This window comes from Pteronotus mesoamericanus, unplaced genomic scaffold (assembly GCF_021234165.1).
Source record: "Pteronotus mesoamericanus isolate MK-2021 breed Mesoamerican mustached bat unplaced genomic scaffold, CSHL_Meso_final contig_1018, whole genome shotgun sequence".
NCBI lineage: Eukaryota > Metazoa > Chordata > Mammalia > Chiroptera > Mormoopidae > Pteronotus > Pteronotus mesoamericanus.
Window position 1 is genome coordinate 4,879,987 of NW_026555002.1, and position 24,121 is coordinate 4,904,107.

Genomic DNA, 24,121 nt, shown 5'->3' on the forward strand with positions numbered 1-24,121 from the left:
CTGCGGAGGGACACCCAGACTGGGCCCATGGGTGTCTCAGGCCCCAGCCCTGGAGATGGGAGGCCTGTGCAAATCTCTGCTCGCAGGGCCCTCGGAAGCTCTGCGGTCCAAGGCTGCCCCAAACGGCTGTGGAGACCTGGCATAGGAGCCAGGGGCAGGGAGCAGCGTGGGGCCGCGGGGGCGGGGACCCCTGCTGACCGCCCTTGAAGACCTGCATGCAGAGGGGCTGAGGCGCCCCCATCCCCCACACCCTAAATATGAATGTGCCCAGCACTGCCCTTCTCTCTGTGGGCAGCAGTTCTTCATTTTTTACTAAAAAAAAATTTTTTTTTTTAAATCCTCACCCGAGGACATGTTTATTGATTTAGAGAGAGAGGAAGGGGCAGAGAGAGAGCGAGAGAGAGAAACACCATTTGGTTGCCTTCCATATATGTCCCAACGAGGGACTGAACCCACAGCCTTTCGGTGTACAGCATGACGCTCCAGCCACCCGAGCCACCCCGCCAGGACTGGGAGAGAGCTCTTAATCCTAAGCCCCAGGAGCGCTGAAAGCCACAAGGGCCTTTTTTCCGATGCTGGAGGTCCCTGAGTTACACCGGCTGAGACTGTCTGGTGTATGAAGTGCTTCCTTTCTTTCCAGAGGTTTCTGGTGCCTCCCTGCGCATGCAGTGGTTTGTGTGTTTGTTTCTGGAAGCAGGGGGAGCGTGCTGACCCCCTGAGAAGGTGCAAAGTGTAAGACCGTCTTCCTGGAAACATGCTCCCTGTGCCTGGTTACAGCGCCAAGTGGCGGGGAGGGTTGCCCACAGCCACCCCGCTCCACTCCTGAGAGAAGGAGCCCCTAGCCAGACAGGGATGACTCTGCAGCCACTTGAAAAGCATCTGGTCCCACCCCTCATTTCGCTGATGAGGAAGCCAAGCCCTAGGAGGAAGTGATTCTCAGAACAAATTAAGCTGAAAGAGAAATGACATCTCACAGCTTGCTCAGCTGACAGGACCACCAACAGGTAACAGTCCCTGGGCCACTTGGAAAAACTGAGGCACAGAGCCGTGGATTGACCTTTCTGTCATGATGGCAGGTGACTCTCCCGGGGCCAGCCAGGGCTGAGGCCTGGGCTTTGTCCACACCTGCCCTGGCTCAGCGGGCAGTGCCAAGTGGTGGAGGGGCTCTGGCAGTCTCCGTGACAGTGGCAGCTGCAGGCGGAGGGCGGGTCTGCCCCTAGTTATCAGTGACATTTTTACGAACCCTCAGCTTCCTCCCGATTTGACTCAGGATTGCAGCTCTAGGCGGGGGGTTGGGGGAGTCTCGCCCGGTGGCTCAAGAGTCTTCTCCAGGGGAGCTCAGCCTTGCGTGCCACGCCTGCTCCCCGGAGTCTGCCTGGGAAATCACCAAGAGCTCGAGCTTATGCACGCTCAGGAGTCACCCTGCAGCCTGTGAGCAAGTCACTTCCCGGCCTCAGGGTGACCGATATTAGTTGAAGCAACTACATCATGGGGCTCCTGAGAGCAGTGAGAGCTGGGAGAGCTTGTCCCCCAGGATGCCTGGCTTTCTCTGTTGCAATGGGATTATTCTCAGGCCCTAACCAAGTGTCTCTTGGAGAGGCCGGGAGGGAGGATCCAGGGCGTGGGGAACCCTGAGGGGTCCGAGTCCTTTCTTGAGAGTGGAGGTAGGGAACGGGAGTCAGGGAATGCCCGCTGGCCTCGCGTGGGCGCAGCTCTGTGCCTCCCGGGGCCATGGAGCTGGGGGTTGGGGGAGCATAGTGCTGGCCAGAGCGCCCCCGCCTCTGACCGGTTGTCCCAGCTCCAAAGGGAACCCCTGCCCCTCTGGAGCTTCCTCAGACCGGACCAAAGCACTGTGGCTCAGTGAGCCCTTTCCGGGGGCTTGTTTTGTGGGGCACCGCGGGGATATGGTTCTCATCCTGGGGTTGCTAGGACAATCACTGGGGCAGGCTGGTGACTCGCATGGCCCCTAATTAGTCACAGGAAAGAAACCGTATCAGAGGACACAGGCAGACCAGGGGAGTGGACATTTGGACGGAGGACTGGGAAGGGGAGGGGAAGCGGGCGAGGTTCTTGGGAGGGAAGGGGATGCTGCAGGAGAGGAGGAAATGGGAGGCAGAGCCAGGTGCGGAGAAGCAGTGGGGAAGTGGGGGTGGGGGCTCCTGGACACCCCGGTGACGCTGGCGGTGGCGGGAGGGGGGCGGCTGGGGTGGCCCCGGAGTGAGAGAGACTAGGAATGTGAGTTCCGGCAGGCAAGGTCCTACTGCCTGTTTGACCTCAGGTAGAATTTTCAGCTTCTCCGGGCCTCACTGCCTTTATCTGTAAAATGGGCGCAACTGTAACAACGTCCCAGGAATGTACTGAGTTTTCCCTGTAAAGCGCTTAGCACAGGACCGGCTACATCTCAAGCCTCTGCTTCCTGAGCCCCCACTCCAAGCTCAGGGGTGCAGCTCCAGCAAAGTTCTGGACTCAGGGACGTTCTGCCTATGTGCTCTGTTCCCTCTGTGCCTCTTCCTTCTTGCATCGTGTCCCCCAGAAGCCCAGCTCCGCCAGGCGTAGACCGATGAATTTACTTACGGTGTTCGCGGCAGGTAACTGTATCCAGGTCAATCTTTACACTCTGACTGTGGCTTCCAACACCACGTTCCGGAGGAGACTGGGATTACAGGCAAGGGACCTGGATGGGAGGATACTGGTCGCGGGGACCTTAAGTGACATCCCCTGGGCCGCACCAGCTCCGCGGGGGGCAGGCCTGGCATGCCTCCCCCGTCTCAGGCATTCCATGCGGATGAGGGCTTTGGCCAGGCAAGACAGGGGGAGGCTTCTTAGTCTGCAGGCCCCCTAAGGTCGTATTCTTCCTCTGGCTGGTGTTTTCTGGAAAGCGCAGTCTGCCAATGCAAGGAAAGCTGGTGTGGTCTGAGCCACACGGCTGTGTTTAGGTGCTCCAGCTGTGCAGGCATGGGCTTGGGTCTGTCCCAGCCAGGATGCTGGGTCCTTGAAGGCACGGGGCGGGGGTGCACCATGGGACGCAGGCAGCTGCCAGACTCACAGCACAGAGAGGGCCGAGTGGGAAGTAAGAGAGCCAGCTCGGTGGGACCGCAGGCTCTGGGCCCACGGGGCTGGGTTGCGCTGTTCGGATGAAAGAGCCCAGACAGAGGCCGACGGCCAGAGAGCCAGGAGCAGAGCCGAGGCCTCGGGACGCCCAGCGGTCCTTTTGCATGAGTGGATGTTTTCGGTCCTCTTCACCCTGGCCTGCTCTCCAGGACGCTGGGACCCCATTCCCTTTAAGGCTCATGGAGTCAGAGAGTGGAGCGTGCCTTGAGCACTGGAGAATGCTAATATGTCTATTCCCCCGAGAAGATGAGCAACGCTAGTCCTCTCTACGGATTCTCCTGTGCGGGGGGCTTTCTAGCCCCTCCACATGCAGTCCCCGCTGACAGACAGCGTCCCCCGCCCCACGGCCCGGGCCGTCAGAGCTGGAAAAGGGCCATGTCCCCCCCCACCCCACCCCACCCCGGCCTCTTCTGGTTCTCTAAGTGTCGCCGGGATTCCCCTCCTTTCTCACCATCCGCCCTGTTTACAAGAACACCCAGGAATCCCCATGTTCCCTTAAGCTGTGATTACCTCAGCATTTTGTGTATAAACACCTGTTTCTTTCCAACGTGTCCACAAGGCACTTCTGGTTTTCTCTGACTCACACATTTAAGAGACTATTTAAGAGGAAGCAGAAAAACGCCTTTTATGTATTATTGGCTACTTTCTTCGTGGCGTGAGATGAGAGAGATAGAATTGCCAGGGCCCTCGAGTGCTCAGCTGGGCCCAGGGATGGGACAGATTTTGCGGAAGACCCTTGTCCTTTCCTAAAGGGAGTGCATCCCCTTGATTTACGACTTAGTCCTGATCTGCCAGTCGGAGCTTATCAGTGATTGGGCTGCTCAGAGCTCTAAATTTCTCTGTCTGCTTGATGGATGAAATTCCCAGAGGCCTTTACCTGCAACTGTATCTCCATTTCAACTTCTTTTTGCATTTCTGGAATGTCCCTATTAGGTACTTCTTTGCTATGTTCATTGGAACATAAATTGAGTGTTTGATGTTTTAATTACTTATTATAACTTACCTTTGGGGAGCGTCTGTGTTACTCTCTTAATTCCTTTTCCTAAAAAAAAAAAAAAGAAAGGAAGAAAGAAAATTACATTGTCATCATCCCTTCTTTTCTAGAGACTGTGTGCCTGAAAAATCATAGGTTATCCTAATCTTTTCTTCTGTCTGTCTTGGTTTTCTCTGTGTTTCTTATACACAAAAGATGATGAGGTTTTGATTTTTTAAAGTGGATGCCCCTTTTTATAACAATTATAATTGTTAGGGAGCGTTATAATTATATAACTGTTATATTTGTATAAACTTCAACGGGGTTGCCCCTTTGTTTTCTCTAGTGAGACAGCGCATTTATTCACTTTCAGTTTCTACTATGAATTTACTCTTCCTCCTGTCCCTTTAAAATACACAAGGTAATATAATGAAAATGTCCAATTTAGAAAATACTGAACTTCTACATTGTTTCTATGAATAGCTCTCCAAACTTCGAGAAAAGTATACTTAAATATCTTCCCTTCGCCTTCGCCCAGCTTTCCCCGTGAACCTGGTGCTTTGCATCTCTTATATACTGTTCTCAACTCTTAACGTTGTGCATAGTTTTTATGTTGCACTAGCTGGCCTGTGGACAGATCACGGAGCAGTGCTTGATGCCTCTCTCATCTCTCAGGTGGCACCTGCTTTCGATGACCTGTCCCTTGCAATTCTCTCTGTCACTCATGCTCTGTCCCCAGACACTACACCTTGAAATGTACATCTTTGACCTGCTGAGATTTAGCCTCATCAGCTGAACACAAGTTAGTTTAAATTTTCTTTAAATTTCGGGCAAACCTCCCTCCTGCCCCTGCCTCAAACACACACCAAGACTTCTTTTACAGGACAGTCAAAAGCTGTTATTTTCCTTCCTTTTCTCCAACATTTAATACGCTTTTAAAAATATAAATTGTCCTCATATTTTAATTAATTAATTAAAATGCACACACACACACACACACACACAGGCGAGAGATAAAAATAAAAGATTTAAAAATCACCCAACATTATACTGTTAAAATGCAACCTATGTTTGACACATGGAAATTTTTTTCTAGGTTTTTCTTTCCCGTAAGCATGGGTTTTATTAATCATAGTTGCAATCATTTTCTGAATGTACAATTCTGTAATTTTGTGGAATTTTTACCTAACATAGTCAGCATAAACATAACATAGAAAAATTTTCCATTGAGTTGATTTACCAAAGTGAAAATAAGCTTTGTTGGCATTTAAATGTGTATGTGTATTTTTTGCTATCAGGAAAAAAAACTGTTAAAGTGAATATACTTCTGTAAACAACTTTTCCTACTTTAGCATAATTTATGTAAAGTAAGTTTTCAGAATCACTACGTGAAAGAGTAATGTGATTTCTGTAGCTTGAAATGTGAATTTTCAGGTCCCCCAAATGTATTCATACGTACGCTCGCCAGCACATCACTGACTGTCTCCTGAAATCCTCACAGCCCTTTATCTTTTATCTATTGTGGATCTTGATATTATTCATTTTTATACTCTTCCTCGGGAAAGAACATCCTTTATCTAAGATTTACAGCATTGTCTTTCTTCCAGTATATTACTTGATGTTAAATTGTTTTCACAAACATATTTCTAATTTTGTGCAGTTAAACTTGTGTCTGTTTTTTTATTCTTGTGCTTTTTAATCATTCTAAGTTGACGAAGAGATTTTCTCTTCACTCATTTTTGTAAGTTGTCCATTAAATTTTCACTTAGTTTTTCTATGGCTTGATTTTTGGAAACTTAATTCATTAATGAACTTGGAATTTCTTGTGCTCTACAGTGTGAAATGAGGGTCTAAGTTGGTTTTTCCTGACAGTTTAAACACCATTTATTGACTAAGCCTTCCATTTCTATTATTTTATTCTTCTTATTTCTGTTAATTGTCTTGGTGCATATTTGGAACTTCTGGATGTTGGCAAGTGTCTTGGCTATTTTGATAAGAATGCCTGTTTTTTAAAAACCATTAAATACAAAGTTGGCCAATGCAACGAACAGGTTATTCTTTATCACGTGCAGGAAGTATCCTTTAGTCCTTCATTTAAATGATGTTTGTGGAAAAACTATCTACCAATACAAGCAGAGGGCTTTTTGTTTTTGTTTTAATGATGTAATGCACAATGTTGATAGATTACCTAACATTGACATGGTATCACATTCAGTAAAACTGATTTGGTTGTTTGAGCTATAGCTTTTTTCTTTTGTGCTGCATCTGTCAAAGTTTGATATTTGAGTAAGTTAGTTTCATAACAAAAATTCATTAAAAATATGTTCTGAAATTATTTCTAGAGTATGGGAATTATCTGTTTCTTGAAATTTCACATAAGCTAGAGCCCGTTGAGTCATTCTTTGATAACACTCTCAGTGTTTTTCATTGTTGTTGGTCTAATTAATACTTCTTCTGTCAACTTTTGTATCAATCACGGTAAATTAGGTTTTGCCCCCAAATCATCAAATACATCAAGGTTTTTTTAAATGGATTAACACACAGGTGATAAGGTAGCTTCTTCCTATTTTTCTCTTCTCTCCATCTAAGCTTAACACTTTTTTTTATTACTAGTTATGATCATTTGACTCTTTCTCTCTTGATCATAATTGTTAGAGATTCATGCTTTGTTTAATTTATTCCCCTCCCCCAGGAACCAGCGATTAAATTGATTAATTCTGGTGTTTTCCTCTTTTTTAATTCACGTATTTCTGCTTTAATATTTATAATTTTTTTTTTCTGATTTCTCTACGACCTTTTTCCCCGAAATGTTCAAATTGAGTGCTTAATTCATTTACATAGTTTCCTGTGGTAAAAAGAAGATGAAGGGGCTGGCAGAGGTGGCGGCTTGTGTGATGGATAAGAAGAGCTATTGAAAGGCGAAGTAGTATTTGCTGTATTTCCAACCGAAACTACCACCAGGAAAAAAGGGGAACTGAATTTGCTTTGTTGACTTGTGAAACCAGGAGCGCGCTCCAGGTCTTGGTGAAACCTGCAGCTCTGTAAGCAGACAGCCCTGTTACTGTCATTCATGCTGTGGTGCTCTGTCCTACTGGAGAGAGACAGTTTTAATGATCTGGTTTTACATAGGAAAGAAGGATTAGCTATTTAAGTCTGTAATAGCCAATGGCTCATAATCATTAAAATATTTCATACAAAGGGAAAAGAAAGCTGCTAGGACTATGTTTCTCTCAGAATAGTTTTGGCTGCATCCTGTGAAATTGTTTTTTAAGCAACCAATCCAGAAAATTCTTGTCCTTCCTGATCCTGTCCCATGCGTTTTGTTGTGTACTTCTGACTTCACTTCTTTGTAAATAGCCAATTCTATTTTTTCATTTCCTAGGTTTCTGTGTACTGTGGTCAGATAATATAGCCAACATAATTTCTCTCTCTCTCTTTTTTTTTAATGGGAGGTTTTATTCTTGCTAGGCAGATAATTATTTTGACAGCTATTTATTCAATACTTGAGAACAAGTGGATTACCTATTGGTTTAAAACCAAATCCAGCCCTGGCTGGAGTGGCTCAGTGGATTGAGTGCTGGCTTGCTAATCAACAGGTCACAAGTTTGATTCCCAGGCAGTGCACATGCCTGGGTTGTGGGCCAGGTCCCCAGTTGGGGGCATGTGAGAGGCAACCAATCAATATATTTCTCACACATCGATGTTTCTCTCCTTCTCTTTTTCCCTTCCTTCTCCCCTTTCTAAAAATAAATAAATAAATAAAATCTTTAAAAAAACAAAACAAAAACGAATCTAAGAGCTATGAATGAAATTGTATTCATTCTACAGGGTCCGGCACAAATAACACCCCTGTTTTATTACATAAAAATCTTTTATTACAAAATCATAAGCATGTAATTTGGTAACATAACAACATCACACTCAAGCATGCCATATGATATTTTAGGTGAAATGTTCAAATTGCTGTCCCTCCGTGCGAGACATTCATGTACCCTACCAACCACACTCAATGGCAGTATTTCTGCCGGACCCTGTATTACTTTAATAATTCTATGTCCTAATTTATATTTTGCCTACTTCATGTGTTCAAACCAATACTAGATTAAAGTCTGCCACTACATTGTATCGTTGCCAATGTCTCTTTGAGTTCTATTTTACCTGATGTACTTTTATACAATGTCACTCACTGCATACGACTACTGTTTGCCTTCATGGTTTTTCTTTTATTAACATGGAACAACCTTCTTAATCCTGATGTGTGGCTTTATTCTTTTTCTTTTAATTTTTAAAAAAGATTTTATTTATTTATTCTCAGAGAGAGGGGAAGGGAGGGAGAAAGAGAAGGAGAGAAACATCAATTGGTTGCCTCTCCTATGAAGACCAAACCCGCAACCCAGGCACGTGCTCTGACCGGGAATCAAACTGGTGACCTTTAGCTTTGCAGGATGACATACAGCCCATTGAGCCACACTGTCAGGGCATAGCTTTATTCTTAAATTCTACAGTGCTAGGTATGAACATTAACACTTTGACTTTCTTTTGGTTTCTATATGTCTGCTGAATCACCATGGGACTCCTCCTATGAATATTTCTGTCACTAAGTGTGTTCTTTATGAGCAACAAAGAATTGAAGTTTATTTTATAAGTGAGCTGCAAATATTCGTTCATAAAGGAAAGTTTGAATTTTTCGTACTTTTTGTTGTCATTTCTACGCTTGGTTTCTACCTTCATTCTATTTATTCCTTTGCTAGATAGACTGATTGGTTGGTTAGTTTCTTTTTATCTTCTCAGTGATTTTGAAGATGGGCATCCTGTTTTCAATAGTCAGTAGTTACTTCAAGGTTAGAAAATAGCTCATATGTCCTATAATTATCAAAGTTAAAAAAAAAACGGAACAGTAACTTTTAACTTCCTTTTATGGGACATAGGCCCTACCCCCCACCCATGCGCTCTTAGTCCACATCATTTCAACCCCATAAGCCAAGAGCATTCTTCTTCTTCGTTACTCTCTCTAAGGTATAGTATCTTATCTTTTTCAAAGGACACAGATTATTTCTTTCACTGTTTTTTGCTTTTAATTTTAACTTCAAACTATACTTATTATAACTGACGTCTTTTTCCAGGGCGTCCTGCTTTTAACGCTCAGCACCAAGATTTTCCAACACGATATTTTCACTCTTCACTGTCAATACCTCTCAGAGGTCTAACATTTTTTGCCTCTTGGAGGCAATATTTTTATGGAAGCCACACATACTTGAGGGTGGCTTTCTGGCATCTTCACACCTGAACAACAACCCAACTGGGTATGAAATTCTGTGTTTAAACTTTCCTCCCGCTACTGTCTTCTGGTGTTAATATATATTTTCTTTTCTTTTTTTCAGAGAGGTTCCCGAGGAGCTGGGTTTGTTATTTGTAGATGTTTGTAAGGTTCCCTGTTAATGACATTTAAAGATGTAAAAGGAACATCTGGGAGTGGCTCTCTTTCCACGATTTTGCATGAGACATAGTTCCTCTCATCCAAGTTCTTATCTTCTCTATGGTTGAATTCAGCCCATCTCTCAGGCACCCAGCTGCTGGTGACTGACCTAGGTCATCTTGGGCCCTTTGGGTCAGTTCAGACCTTATTTGCTTGCCCCGTGACCTTTCCACATTCAATTCTGTTTCCTTACGGGTATGAGGCTGGGACCAGGGTTCAGTCACATCCTCCTGTGAGACCAAGGGACCCACCAGTACTGCTGAAGAAAGACAATGCGCTGCCGATGGCCCTGCTGGGGGTGATCAGTGGGCATGGCCGCAGAGCTGCCTGTGCCACACTAACCAGCTTCCGACGTAAACGAAAGTGTGGGGACAGCCTCTGTGGGGGCTGCCAGGTGGCCGCCCCCAGCCCCGCTCTGCCCCGCAGCTGCAGAGTGAGGCCGAGGCCAAGGCCTTGCTCTTCCTGGGCTGCTCCCTGCCAGCGACGAAGCCTGGCGGAGGTACCCATCCTGGGTGAGCCTTGCTCACCCTGGAACCCCTGCAACGGGCAACCTGTGCATAGGGACACCCTGTAGTTGGCCTGACCTTCTCAACCCCAATGCGAGGGTGTTGGGAGGTGGAAATTGGGGGAGGTGATTAGGTCAAGAAGGGGGCGCCATCGTGGACGGGGTTAGTGCCCTTCTATGAGGCCGCAGAGAATGCGCTCCCCCTCCCTGCCTGTGGGGACACAGCTAGAAGGGGACAGTCTGCACCCTGGAAGAGGGCCCTCACACGACCGTGCCGGCACCCGGTCTCGAACGTCCAGCCTCCAGGGCTGTGAGAAAGAAGTTGCTGTTGTTTATAAGCCACCCAGCATATGGTGTCCCGTCGCAGCCACCCAGCCAGGATAGCCATCCACCTTGACAGAAAACTTCACAATGGCACCCCCACGTTGGCCACACTTTTAAGGAAGACCTGACCAGGGCATGCCCAGGACCCTTGCCTTTGGCCTCAGAAGCTCTACCTTGGAACCTTGCCTCATCACCGGCTGGCACTCAGTGCCCCTGGCAGCCGTGCCCACAGCCTTGGTCCTCTTGTCCCCGGGACCAGCTCTAGGGTCCTCGCCTGTCCACAGTCCCCTTGCCCTATGGAGACCTCAAGCTCTTACTTCATTCCCTCTGGGAAGATCCTTTCTTCCATATTTCTCCCTTTTCTCCCTGGTTTTCTCCTCGGAGTAGCGAGAGGTTACAGCAACTCCACACCTTACATCTTTCCAATTTAAAGTTGCAGGAAAAGCCCCGCCTCCCTTTCTAGAAACCCAAGCAAGAGCTTCGTTGATTTTCATTGCCCCTGGGTGAGTCAGGCGTCCATTCCTGACCCAACGAACCAATCCCTCAAGTAGGCTCGACTCTGTTGAACCTTCAGGAATGTGGGTAGAGGAGAACAGAGAGAAAGAGAGCTCAAGTCAGCCCTGCCTTAGTTTCCCTATCTTCAGTTACGTTAAATCCTCTCTTTGCTTAAACCAGTTTGGGTCAGGGTTTCTGTTGTTGCTACTACCTTCGAGGGAAGGAGCTCTGATTGAAAAGAAAGACAGATGTTCATGCACAGTTTCATTTTCATCAAAGAGAAAGGCACACATGTGCACGTGTGAGAGAGAGAGAGAGAGAGAGAGAGAGAGAGAAAGGAGAATCTGGATGAACCTACATGAAAAAGGAGCAGTGGTTCTAGGCAGCAGAATTAGAGCAGGTTTTCTTTCCTGGGTTTCTCATTGTTATTAAACGAGCACGAATTGCTGTGTGATATAGGGGAAGTGTCTATTATTCTTGACAAAGCCGTTGTAACCCATCCCTTCTAGAGAGTGAGAGGAACTCCAACTAATCCATTGTTGATGTTGCAGGAAAGAACATGAGCCAGTCCAACCCAGGTAACAACTGCTCCTTCGCTGATGTGGACCGGCTGATGCAAACCGTGCAGCTGGTGGTCCACATCCCCACCTTCCTCCTGGGCTTGGTCCTCAATCTGCTGGCCATCCAGCGCTTCCGCACCTTCCTGAGGAAGGAGTTGTCAGACTACGTTGCCACCAGCATCTACATGATCAACCTGGCGGTCTTTGACCTGCTGATGGTGCTCTCCCTCCTGTTCAAGGTTGTCCTGGTCTACGAGCAGGCTCCCTTTCCGTCCCTGTGTACCTTGGTGGAGTGCCTCTACTTCATCAGCATGTATGGCAGCATCCTCACAATCTGCTTCATCAGCCTGGATAGATATGTGGCCATCCAGTACCCGATCCCGGTCAGGCACTGCCGGTCCCCCAGGAAGATCTTCGGGATCTGCTGCACCATCTGGGTCCTGGTGTGGGTCGGGAGTATCCCCTTCTACAACTTCAGCGGGGAAGTGGAAAGGTACACGTGCTTCAACAATATGTCCAGTAGCATCTGGAGTGCCAAGCTCGTCTTCCCCGTAGAGGTGTTTGGCTTTCTTCTCCCCTTGGGTGTCATGGGTTTCTGCTCCTCCAGGAGCATTCACATTCTGGTCCGCCGTCATGAGCCCCACCAGGACCCCCACCAGGACCCCCGCCAGGACCCCCGCCGGGCCCTGAGTCAGTTGAAGAGGGCCTGCATCTGGACCATCGCATCCAATCTGGTTGTCTTCGTGGTCTCCTTCCTTCCAGTCCACCTGGCTGGCTTCTTGCAGTTCCTGGTGAGAAATAACTTTATTGTGGAGTGCAGAGCTAGGCAGAACATCAGCTTGTTCTTGAAGTTGTCCATGTGTCTCTCCAACGTCAACTGCTGCCTGGATGTTTTCTGCTATTACTTTACCATCAAAGAATTCCGCACGGGCATCAAGGCCCCGCAGAAATCCAAAGACCAGGTGAACCTCTCTTTGACTACTGTGGCCGGGGAGGAAAGCCCTCCTCAGAGAAGGGAAACTCCAGCCCCGAGTCCTAGCAGCAGACATCCTGTTCCGGGATGCTGCGGCGGGACGATGCGGGGGGCACTGACTAGCGTGCTCTTTTAGATGCTCAGTGAACACTGTGTCTGCTCACTATCCCTCAGAGACCTTCTCGTGCACCCAGACAGCTCACCAGGGATTGCCCAGTGTTTGGGGATTTCTGATGAGCCTATGAACTGGATGAATTCTTGATTTCTCAGTCCAAAAGGTATGAGGCAGAAAAATGAGACAGAGAATGAGACCCTCTGAACAAGGCTAGTTCCCAGCTCTCCCCTATTTTCTGCTAGACTGAACAATTCTAGAAAGGAAGAGAGGGCTTCAGAGAGAGAATCGAGAAGGGTGGTCGTGGTGGCGGGTGTCCGGGGCTGAGATGCAGCGGTAGGTCAAAGGGCAAAGCCATTGCCATTTGCTGCCGTGGCACCATTTCCTGAGCAGGCCTGGGACCTTGTTAAACACGGCTGCCATTTTACCCTTCTGAGCTTATCCCAGGACTGGAAATGACTGGAAAGAAAGAACAGAAGTAACCACTCCCACGGCCACAGGCAGAAGAGAACATTGGAACAAACTGCAGACTCCTGTTACAATGTCCCCAACGGTCCAGGGATCACACAACAGCACCCCCCCGCCCTTTTAATCCAATTATGACCCAATAAAAACTCTAAGCCCCCACCCCTCAATGCTGCTGTATGTCTCCACGCTATGCCCCTCGCCTCTCTTAGAGAGTGAATGAAAACTGCGCTCTCCGCCCTTTGCTCTCGTCGTGAATTCTGTCAGCCTGCCCCACCGGTGCCCCCCCTTCCCCACCCAACAGTTAGGGATGGAAAAGCTACTTTTATACTCTGGGGATCCGGGGGTGGAGCAGACTGGTACATTCCAGTCCCTTCTGGGGCTCTGTTGGCCAACGACCTTGCAGAGAAAGGGGGAAAGGACCTTCCTGAACCTGACTAGCTCGCTGTCTTCAACAGACTGGGGGGTTGTCCCTTAGACTTCATTTCTTTGAGAATGATGAGAAGGAATCAGGCTGGATTTGGTTCAGCCAGAGGAGAATAAGGAACATGTGTTCACCTTGCCCACCTGAGTCCCGGCTGGGCAGTTGGCCACAGCGGCGTTGTCCGGGGAGCTGTCCCCTCCAGTGGCCAGGGACGGGGAGAAAATGAGTCAGCCAGGAATGGAGGACCCACCTGGCGGGCACAAGGCTCTTGGCAGTTTCCAGTTGGAAACTGTAAACCATTGAATCACAGCTTGGCTGGGGCTTCAGTCATGATCGGAAGGAGCGGCGGTGACAGCTGAGAGCCTTCGATGACTCAGCAGCTCCAGAGAGTCAAATGATTTCAAGGATGCATCAAACTGCGGGGTAGTTTTGCAAGATGCAGTGAGTGAGGTGAGAAGTGACAAACGAGACAAATGTTGCTTCTTCTTCCGGAAGAAGAGCAACAACTTCCGACCTGAGGGATAAGAGGCTTCTCCTGCCAAGTGCTAGACATGAGGGTAAGGTGGCCCTGTGGAAGGAAGAGACAGTTTAGATAAAAACCTAATGGGAGGAAGAGGGGAGCCTGGGCAACTGCCCATGCCTTGGTGACATGGAGTCCTGTGAGGAGGTGGGGGCGAGCAGGAAGGGCTGAGGGCCAAGCTGCTTCTTGCCTGAGTCTCCCCAGCTTGACTGAGAGCCCTGGAAGGGCGGGAGCCCTCCGGCTGCCCCCTGCAGCGGACTCAGCTGGGGGGTACTCCGTGGGACGGGGGGGAAGGGAGAGGGAGGAAGTATCAATGCTGGGGTGTAGATGGCTGTGCAGGATTGAGGCTGCCCAGGGCCAGAGGCTCCTGCCCCTTAAACCAGGCCTCCAGGGGCCAGCAGCCAGAGCCCGGGGCTCCACAGAGCCAGAGGTGAGTCTCACCCAGCCTCCCCAAGCCCCGGGCACTCCCCACGGCCCGCAGGCCGCACTGCCCATGGCCATCCTGGACAGAGACACACCTGTCTATTCTCAGGAAGCCAGGCTGTGGTACCCCGCAGGACATGCGGGGCTGGCCTGGGCTCAGAGCCCAGGGGCGGGTGGAATTGGGGACCATTCCTCCTCCGGTTTCTCATTTTGCATTGGGACTGGGAGCTTCCCAGCTGGTCCCTTCTATGCCGCAGTTGTATCTACCAGTGTGTGCTTAGGGCCAGCCAGTCCTCCTAAGGGAAAGGGACAGCAGGGCCCTGAGTACCTATCATCCCCGGTGGTGCTTATGTGCCTAAAACATGTTTATGTGGGGGCAGCATGACCCTGCCCGAGCCAGGTGACAGGGAGGAGGGGAGGGAGTCTTGACTCAAGAGCTGCGTAACTAGAAGGTGTAGGTCCTTGGACAGGCATTTGCGGTCTTGAGTTGATATGACAATGGTGGACTAGCAGGTGAACGCTGGGGACTCCTTGATGATCCCAACACAATGAAGCGGGGAGAAGGGCCTCTTCTCTCTCCTCATGGGGACTCATCCTGGCCTGAAAGTTACAGAGGACTCATCAGGGTCCTCCAGAGTGGGCACAGGCCCAGCACCGCAGGCCAGCCTGTTCTGCAAGCAGATCCACTTGCTGGGCTGAAGCCCAGCCCTGGGTCAGCGCTTGGACCCCATGGGCAAAGGAGGGGCAGAGGGTCAGGGTCAGGGTCAAAGTTAGGGTACAGATGCATCCGAGGGCCTGATCCTGCAGCAAGTGGCAGCCGGTGAGTTGGAAAACCTTGAACTTAGCTTTGGAAGAGATTGCAATTCCTGCTTCTAAAGCCAGTGGAACTTGGAGATGTTATAATAAATGTGACCTTATTTGTACTCCTAGAAGACCTGAGCCATACTTCTTACTTGTATGTGTGTGAAATTAGTACAGTAATTGGAAAGAAAATCATTTGATCGATCTGATTTGCCAAATAAATAGATTCCTGTGATGCTGTGTAACCTCGTCTTGGACTATACTTACCGGCTCCAGGGAAGGGCTGGCTCCTGATTGTCCTTGTTAGGTGACCCAACAATCAGGGTCCGAAGGACAAGATCTAAGTGGCCACCTGGACGCCAAGTGTGAGAGCACAGGGAGTCACCCCAGGCCTAGCCCAGGGGCAGAGCTGGGGCGGGTCCCCAGTGGCCAGGAGCCAGGCCCTGCAAGATCTCATTGCAGCCCCCCCATCCATGTGGGTACTTGTTCCTCAGTGGTAGCAACTGGGCCACACAGACCCCCCAAGCCCTACTCTGCCCTGTCCAGCTCCGGGTCTACCGCTGTCTGCTGCCCTCTCGTCCCACCAGCTCCATGACACGGCAGCCGCTTTCAAAGGCCCAGGCTCCTCTGCACACAAGGTGTGGCCCAGCGCAGAGGGCTGGCTACGCCACCAGCCCTCCGGACCCTCCACTGCCCTGACCACCCACAGGACGGGGCCGACTGTCCTGGGTCAGATCTGAATTCTCCTTCGCAGCTCCTCGCGTGGCAACCCTGCCAACATGCCCAGGCCTCCTGGAGAATGTGATTGGCTAGACCCTGGCCCGGGCCACCCCTTTCTCCTGAGTCCCGACACTCCTGAGCACAGCCTACACATGGCTTGGGTGCCAAGGACTAACTGAATGTCCTTCCTCCTTGACAGCTGTGCTGAGGACTGAATTATGCCCCACCCCCAACGCCTGCCAAATCCACATGTGGAATCCCTAATCCTGAATCTGGTGGAGGCTTTGGGAGATACTTAGGTTTGAACGAGGTCCTAAGGGTGGAAGTCTCATGATGTCCCTTATAAGAAGAAGCACCAATTTAATAAAGTAAAATAAAATAGAATAAAATAAAAGCCCTGGCCGGGTGGCTCAGTTGGTTGGACCATCATCCTGTACACCAAGAGATTTCAGGTTTAACTTCTGGTCAGGGCACATACCTATGTTGCGGGTTCAATCCTCGGTCCAGGTGCATACAGGAGACAACCAATCAATGCTTCTCACATCAATGTCTCTCTCTCAGGGAAAAAAAAAATCAATAAACAGTCCTGGTCAGTGTGGCTCAGTTGGTTGGAGCATCGTCCTGTAAGCTGAAAGGTTGCCAGTTTGATTCCCAGTCAGGGCACATGCTGGGGTTGCAGGTTTGGATGGTTGGGGTGTGTGCGACAGGCAACTGATCAATATTTCTCACACAGGTGTTTCTCTCTCCTTCTCTCTCCCTCCCTTCCCCTCTCTCTAAAATCAATAAGCATGGCCTCGAGTGCAGATAAAAAAGGAAAGAAAATCAATAAATGTATTCCCTGGTGACAATTAAAAAAAGAAAAGAAACCAGAGCACTTCCTTCCTGTGTGTCTTCCCAGCTGCTCTCACAGAAGAAAGGCCACGTGAGGACACAGGCCGAAGGTGGCTGCCTGCATCCTGAGGCGACAGCCCCTGGCAGCTACCAGCGCTGCTGGCTCCTTGATCTTGGACTTCCAGCCTCCAGAACCATGAGAAACAAGTTTGTGTTGTTAAAGCACCACCCCTGCCCCCCAACCCTGCACCCACAGTGGTCCTTTGTCTGGCAGCCCGAGAAGGCCAATGCCACAGTCATCTCCTTCTAACCCAGGAGCCACCTCCCAGCTGGCCCATGTGCCCTCAGGGACAAGAACAGGCCCTCCATGGGGCTATTGCCCCCCAGGAAGCACCTGGCGTGGAGACTGCTAATCTACAAACTGAGTTTGTTAACTCTAATCCTCTTGAGTCCCTCTCTGGGGACTCTATGAAGCAGAAAGGCATTATATTAATGCTGTACAAGTGCAACGGGACACTAATGGCATTTCAAACAGTTAGACACAGCCTGGTGGCAAGTCGCCACAAATAAACGGTAATTGCAAAGAGGCTTGAAATGGCTGAGACTCGGTAAGCCACTGTAGACACGAGACTGATAAAAGGGTTTTGTTAATAGAGCAGCGAGGACAAAAACTGGCAAGAGCCACGGTGTAGGTCTGAGGACAGCCTGGCATGCAGAACAGTGATTAGGGGTGAACAGAGGTGTCCCCCCAAAGGAACCACATGGATGTGATGGAGGAGCCCGTGCCGCAGGGCCCTCAGTCCCGCCGAGGGGGTGGGCTCTGCTGTGGACAGCAGCCCTGCGGGCCATGGGGAGGCAGCTGTGGCTACTCGGAGCGCCCCCCTGCTGAGGAGGCAGGGCACTCAAAGACCCACAAAAGGGATGCTTTTGGGCGTGACAGCCCCCTGTCGTTTTTTTCCACCCAGGGCTGGCTCCACTGGGGAGCGGAAGACAGAGCTGTGGCCGTGCATTGGAGGGGGCGTGCACGGCAAGGGAAGGTGGGCTCAGGGCCTTTATTCGAAAGACAGACGTCCCCCCTCCCCATGCAGGCCTGTGCGTCCCGTGCCCCGCCAGGAGCCTGTGAGTTGCGTCCCCCTCACAAAGCCACTGCAGGAGAGGCGGTGGCATTTGAACGGAGAGCCTTGACTTTTAAACGTGGCCCTCAGCGGCTTTAAGTTTTTCAGAACTAGGATCCCAAGCACTGTCACTTCAAAGCCTGACATTAATTAGCTCTGCTTGGTGGAGGGGCCCTGAGTTCACGTTGAGGTCTCAGGCAGCCTTTGTTCTGGGGACTGTCACTGGAGCAAATGTAACCAAGGCGCTGCCTGTGAGGGAGGCTGCTGAGACCGGGAGCGCCCACAGTCACGAAAGGCACCCTGGTGGCGACTGGGTACCGCCCTCACAAAGTGCGTCCCTGGGGCCCTGTTTCCAAATATAGTCACACTGGGGGCTAGGGCTGCAACCTACGGACTTGAGGGAGGCACTGCAGACGGATTTACTCTGTGACCTGGAGTTAAGGGAGTATTGCGCTCCATTTGTTTCTCCAAGTTGAATGGAACCCGCCCCGCGCTCATCAGCTGTGCAGTAGGACCCTCCGGCTCCATTGTCCGGGCCCCGCCCCCTGCCAGGACCCCGCAGGAGGCTGAGGGCCAGTGTCTCACCCTGGCCGCACCATTTGCATAGCCTCTGAGTCTCACTTTATACAGGTCACTGAGCAGCCTTGAGGCCCCTGCCTGCAGCCCCTGAGGCCTCAGGGTTAAGTGGTCTTTCTCCTTCAAGCCTGAGGCCCCTTCAGCTACCTTGACGCTTTGTGGTGCTCTTCTCAGAACCAGGCTCGGGAAGCTGGCACTCTAACTTCTCTCAATCTGCCCATACTCCCCTCTCCTCACCCCCAAGACTCCTGCAGGGATTTCTCCCTCTGACCTCCAGGCATGGACACACAGCCCGGCTTCCTTTCCAGGCTGACTCTCCTTACCAGCAGCCGCCACGCCTGGCTGGTCCTGACAGACAGTGCCCCCTGCTGGCCTTGCATGGAACCACTTTCTGCTTCAATTCAGCCCACCTGGTATTTCCTGAGCCACCCACGTGTGCCCCCTCTCGCGTGGGACAGGGAGGACAAAACAGGGGGCTCACCACCCCTCCGAGAGACCCATGAACATTTGGGGAGCAGAGGACAGGGTGCTTCCTGAACCCATCTCAGCTTCAGGCCTTGTGGGTGCTGTGTGGTGTGGTATGTAAAGGATGAAGGAGGGGAAACTGGAGAGCGAGTGCCCAGCCCCTCCACAGAAGCGCCCCCTCCCCCACAAGCTGCACCAACCTGTGAGCATGAAAGATATTCTGAGACCTTGGTGGGCGTGGCCAGAACTCTGGGGTTTTTGTGGTGTCCACAGGCCCTCCTGACATCCACACCTCCTCTCAGCCCCGTTCTCTCCTCCCGAGAATTCTCGCCTGGCTGGGGCCACAGAGCACCCTGTGAGCTGGGTTTCTTGAAAAGCTGAATCTGAAGTGGAGCTTAGCATGTGGCAGGGTTATTAAGGAGCACCTTGGGGACCAGCCCCCAAGGAGGGAGGGAGCAGGAGCAGTGAGGGCAGGCGGAGAAGGCGAACTACGATGCAGGCCCCAGGACAGCCTCCGCCCAGCTGGCGAGACCCCTGCAGCTAGGAGTCCTCCTGAGGGGGAACGAGACCTCCGGCCAGTAGGCCCCAAGCGGCCCGATAGCGGGCGTGAGCCGGGGAAGGACTGTGACCTTGGACAGGCAACTGCCTGGGCCGAGGACCAGGGAGCCGCTGGAGGGGTCCCGGGCCGAGGGTCCACGCAGAGGTGAGCAGGCCGCTTGGTTGGATCTGCGCTGGGGCCAGCTTGGCCCCGAGCGGTGGGGGTGTGCACATGTGGCAGCCTGCCTGAGGGCGGTGAAAGCTCGAGTCGAAAGGTCAAGGCTGCAGGTGGGTGCAAAGCCACAGAGGGCAGAGCAGCGCCCCTTGCTCTGGGAAGGAATGCACGATGGGCCGATGAACAGGGGTGGTCCCGGGAACAGAGGCAGCTGGAGACATTGGTGCCCTGCGTGGGGCTTTTACAGAAGCTAGACCCAGCATCTTTGTCTCGAAGTGCCTTTGAGGCGCTCCATGGACATGGAATGTGTTCATGGCTGAGCCCTCCTTTGAGTGGGTAGGTCGATGGGGGCGGGGTGGGCCGGGGGGGAGGCTTTCTCAGTGCTCAGCTGATGCTCTGCAGCCCTTTGCAGCTGGATGCTCAGAGGACCAGCTGAGAAAGCCACATGCCGATGACGTGAATGAGGGCTGTCCGACTCCAAGGCCCAAGTGTGCGCACCGTCGTACCCAGGGCTCCTTCTCTTAGCGGAGAGGCCTGTTACGGATTAAAAGTTTGCATCCCCCAAAATTTGTATGTTGAAATCCCAATCCCAATTTGGTAGTGTTAGGAGGTGAGGCCTTTGGGAGGTGATTAGGTCCTGAGGGTGGGGCCCCGGTGGAGGGGATTCGTGCCCTCGTAAGAGGGACCCCAGAGAGCCCTCTTGCTCCTACCGCCCTGTGGGGACACAGTGAGGAGCCTGCAATCTCAAGCAGGAAGAAGGGTCCTCCTCAGAGCCCGACTGCGCTCTCACCCCTTATCTCAGAGTTCTGGCCTTCAGAACTGTGAGAAGTAAGCTGTTTGTGGTTTAAGAGAGGACCCAATTTAGCAATTAGGTGTTGGCGAGACTGAGAAAACGCTATTTACCAAAATTCCCCTGCAGAAAGAGAAGTGCTTCGGAAAGTCCTCGGAGGTGAAAGTGGGAGGAGCTGCTCCCAGAGCAAAGGGCCTGGTGGTTGCCCCAGGAAGGGAGGCAGGAGGAAGGGGTGCGGAGAAGTCCGGGGCGCTGGGAAGAAACAGAGAGGTGGCAGAGGGCACAGGAGACCTGGAAAACCTCTAGTAGAGGATGGCAAGCCGTGTGGCACCCGGCATGAGCAAAGGTTGCAGGGGAGGCCCAGGGCTGAGGCAGCACCAGAAAAGAGAGGCGCAGAAAGATGTCAGCCCAGGAAACATGGTTGTCATGGGGAGGGCTCTGTTCCCCCTCAAGACTGTGACATTGGGGTTCTGGCCAGGCTTATCTAAGCCTACAAGGGGCAGGGAGCCAGGGTGGCCTTGGGGAGCTGATGGCTCCTTGGTGTCTGTGGACCAGCGCGGACCACCGCCACCCCCAGTGGGCTGAATGCTGGACTCTCTGAGACCGTCGCCCTTCTCTGGCTTGAGATGGCCTGTGAACCTCCCGTCCCGGGCTGAGCTGCCCTCAAGTCAGACTTCCAGGGCCTCAGAGGCAGGCTGCCTGAGGATGGTGCGAGCTCGGGCACTGGGTCAAAAGGTCAAGGCTGACTCCAGTTCCCAACCCTGGCCCGCTGTGCACGGATGGGCCTGGTGCCCCACTCCGCGTGCCACGCCTTGGCTTCCCCGGGGATGGCGGCTCGACCTGGGATGCAGTGGCAGGGAGGAAACGCCTGGCACGTGGGAAGGGCTTGATGAATGTTAGTTCTTGGAATTGTGGTGAACGTCCTTTAAAAAGTTTTTTTTTTTTCTTTAAAAAAAAAAACAACAACAAAAGAATCAGCCAGTTACTCTTTTTTAGGCCACGGGTCTTAATCATTTTCGTGGTCGATTCCTCCGGCAGCCTGGAGAGACTTGTGGATTTTCCCCAGGATAACAGTTTTAAATGCTTAAATAAAATGCATAGGGTGCCAAAGGAAGCCCAGTATATTAAAAGACAATCATCAAAATTTAAAAAATTGTGATCTGAAAATATATGTGCTTCTTGAAAGATTTAGGCCTTGGTAAGGTCTAGTGACAAGTTTAATGGCTCTCGTGTTTTGAATTAGTGATGAGCTGAGCTGACACAGTATTTTAAAACATCTGCAGCATCTGTAGTGCGATCTGGAAATGGCCGTATTCCCTGTTGGCGACAGACCCCCGGCACCACCCGCACGGCTGCTGTGCGATACCTGCGCACACAGGCCAGGAAGTGCTAGTTTCAATCAGTGATTAGTGATGATAAGTGTGTAATGTTTTTTTCCCCAGCCAGTTCATGACCCCCCTGAGTTCTGCTCCTGACCCCCAGGTTAGGAGCTCCTGGTTTAGGCAGCGACATCAACACACGCGGAACAAACGTGCTTCCCCAAAAGGAGGATCTTTTTCTTTAAGCGTCTTCCTGGTGCTGCACATGTGGGCCCCCGGGGCGCAGGCTCTTCCCAGGGCTGGGTGTGCTCTGGGCCCTCGAAGACGCTGGCCGGCCCCTGCGGGGCCCAGCACGGAGGGCAGGGCTCTCAGGGGCTCTCTGGATGCGAAGGCATCCATATCCCAGCACTGATCTCAGAGATGCCACGTCAGGCCTCCCTGGCCCGGTGTGCCCGGGACATCCGAGGGGCAGAAGCAGGGGCGGGCCGAGGCTGGCGGGGGCGGGGCTGACGCCAGAGCTCCGTCCCACCGGCCACCCTGCTCTTTGGGAGACAACCTCTGGGTGTGGGGAAGAGGACTAAAACGGCTGTTAAGCCTGCACCTAGACTGCCCCCGAGCACCAGCGCCCAGGAGAGAGCAGGCCGCAACACTGACACCTTGTGACAGCAAAGAGCAACAGTGGCAGTAGGCTGTGGGGACCCTGGCTCTTTCTCTTCCTGGGTGAGGAAGCCAACAGGGCACTTCTAATGGGACACGGAAGTGGGTCCGGGGGCGTTTCCGCAGAGGCAATGCCTGGGCAGACGCCGAGCTCCCGGCCACGGCCCAGTGGCCCCAGAGCCCAAGGCTGGGGAGTCTGGGGTCAGAGTGCCCACAGCCCTCTCTCCTTGGCACCCATGGAAAGGGGGACAGCGGGACTCTCAGCTCCCCTGCTAGGCTGCCCAGGCCCACGGACAGGCCGACGCCAGCCACGGCACCTGGACTGTGTCTCAGGGCCTGGGAGGGCTGGTAGTTACGGCGGAGACTGCAGGGTCCACAGAGCCGCCACGTCTCCATCTGGCTGCTTGCAGAATAAGTTTCCTGACCTTTGCTCTGGGCTCTAAGCTCTTCAGGTCAGGAACTTGGTTTTGTTCATCCCTGGATCCCTAAAACTTAGCATTGTGCCTGACACATAGTACCGGCTCCATCAATTGTGTTAAATGAATATGCAAGTGGCATGTGGGCTGAACCCGTGCGGTCTGTGCCCATTGCTTTAGCCCGAGGCTTCACCTGGTCAGCACCCGCCTCGCGCTCCTGCCCATTGGAGAGGGTGACCAAGCGTCATCTTGCCCAGGACTGCAGGTTTCCTGGGACGCTGGACAATCAGTGCAAAAGCTGGGAAAGTCTCGGGTGAACCCAGACAATTTGATCACATGACACTGAACAGCCTGGCCTCTTTCTAAGCAGCAGCACCTGCCTATTTGGGCCAATGAGTCCCCCATGGGTTGCTGGGTAGAACTGCGTGCCCAGCAGAAGTGGGCACACGTAAGCGGCTCCATAACAGGCACAGAGTCACGCAACTGCGTAAAAGAGCAAGGCTGTGCCCATGGGCAGCCAGGGGCCTGGAGAGGCGGTTGCCATGGGGATTCAGGATGCTGCAGAGCAAAGCCGCTGAGATCTTGTTGGGCGGGGAGAGGGAATAAAGTGAGGCTTCCTGGGGAGCTGGAGCCCAGCTGGGTCTGAACCGAATGAGGAGGAATCCGCTGCTGTTCAGAGAAGGCAGGCAGCGACTTCACCGGTGCATCATGTCCCCAGGGTTCATTCGTCGATTTCCAGGGACAACATAGATGGTCGCATGGCCGTTTCTTAGCCAGTTTTTGTGGCCAGGGGACTGAGGCACTGACCAGCTAGCCAGCCTGGGTCATGTGCCTGGGCACACCTCGTGACACAGGGGGGTGGCAGGGTGCGCTGCTGACTGGTGCCAAGTGCGTCCCTGGAATGCAAGAGGAGACAGCCTGGTTTGGGTTCCTCGGAAAGCAGAGCAGGAAGCGAAGGCTCAGCTGTTGCCCCTTCATTAGGGAGTAGGGAGCACAGGGAGCGGGAGGGAGGGAAGGAGGGGAGCTGTCGGCTGGGCAGGAGGGGGAGCCAGCTGGCCACAGCTTGGTAGCGAACGTAACCGGTTGCTCAGTCCCACAGCATCGTCCTCTGCGAAGCTGTACAAATAACTACTTCTCAGCTCCGTCACTCAGAGGAGAAAGGGAGAGGCATGGCAAACCTCCCCCATCGGTTCCCTTCTAGGGTGTTAATCGACAGGACTTCCTGGTTGCCTGTGGGTGGACGCAGTGTCTCGCAGCCTAAGGCCCAGGGAAGCCCCAAAGGCAAGAGGTGTACAGCCTGGGGCCAGGGGCTGCGGGGCTGTGCGGGGGTGAAGCTGGCCCGAGTCCACACAGAGGTG

General features: G+C 52.0%; 1 protein-coding gene across 1 annotated transcript; it reads left to right on the plus strand.

Moving 5' to 3' along the window:
• The first annotated feature begins 968 nt into the window (after window positions 1–968).
• GPR55 (G protein-coupled receptor 55) lies at window positions 969–12,553 on the plus strand. The gene is made up of 2 exons (XM_054570856.1): window positions 969–1,004; window positions 11,436–12,553. The coding sequence occupies exon 2, from the start codon at window positions 11,444–11,446 to the stop codon at window positions 12,551–12,553; it is 1,110 nt and encodes a 369-aa protein (XP_054426831.1). The 5' UTR covers window positions 969–1,004; window positions 11,436–11,443.
• The last annotated feature ends 11,568 nt before the right edge of the window (window positions 12,554–24,121 follow it).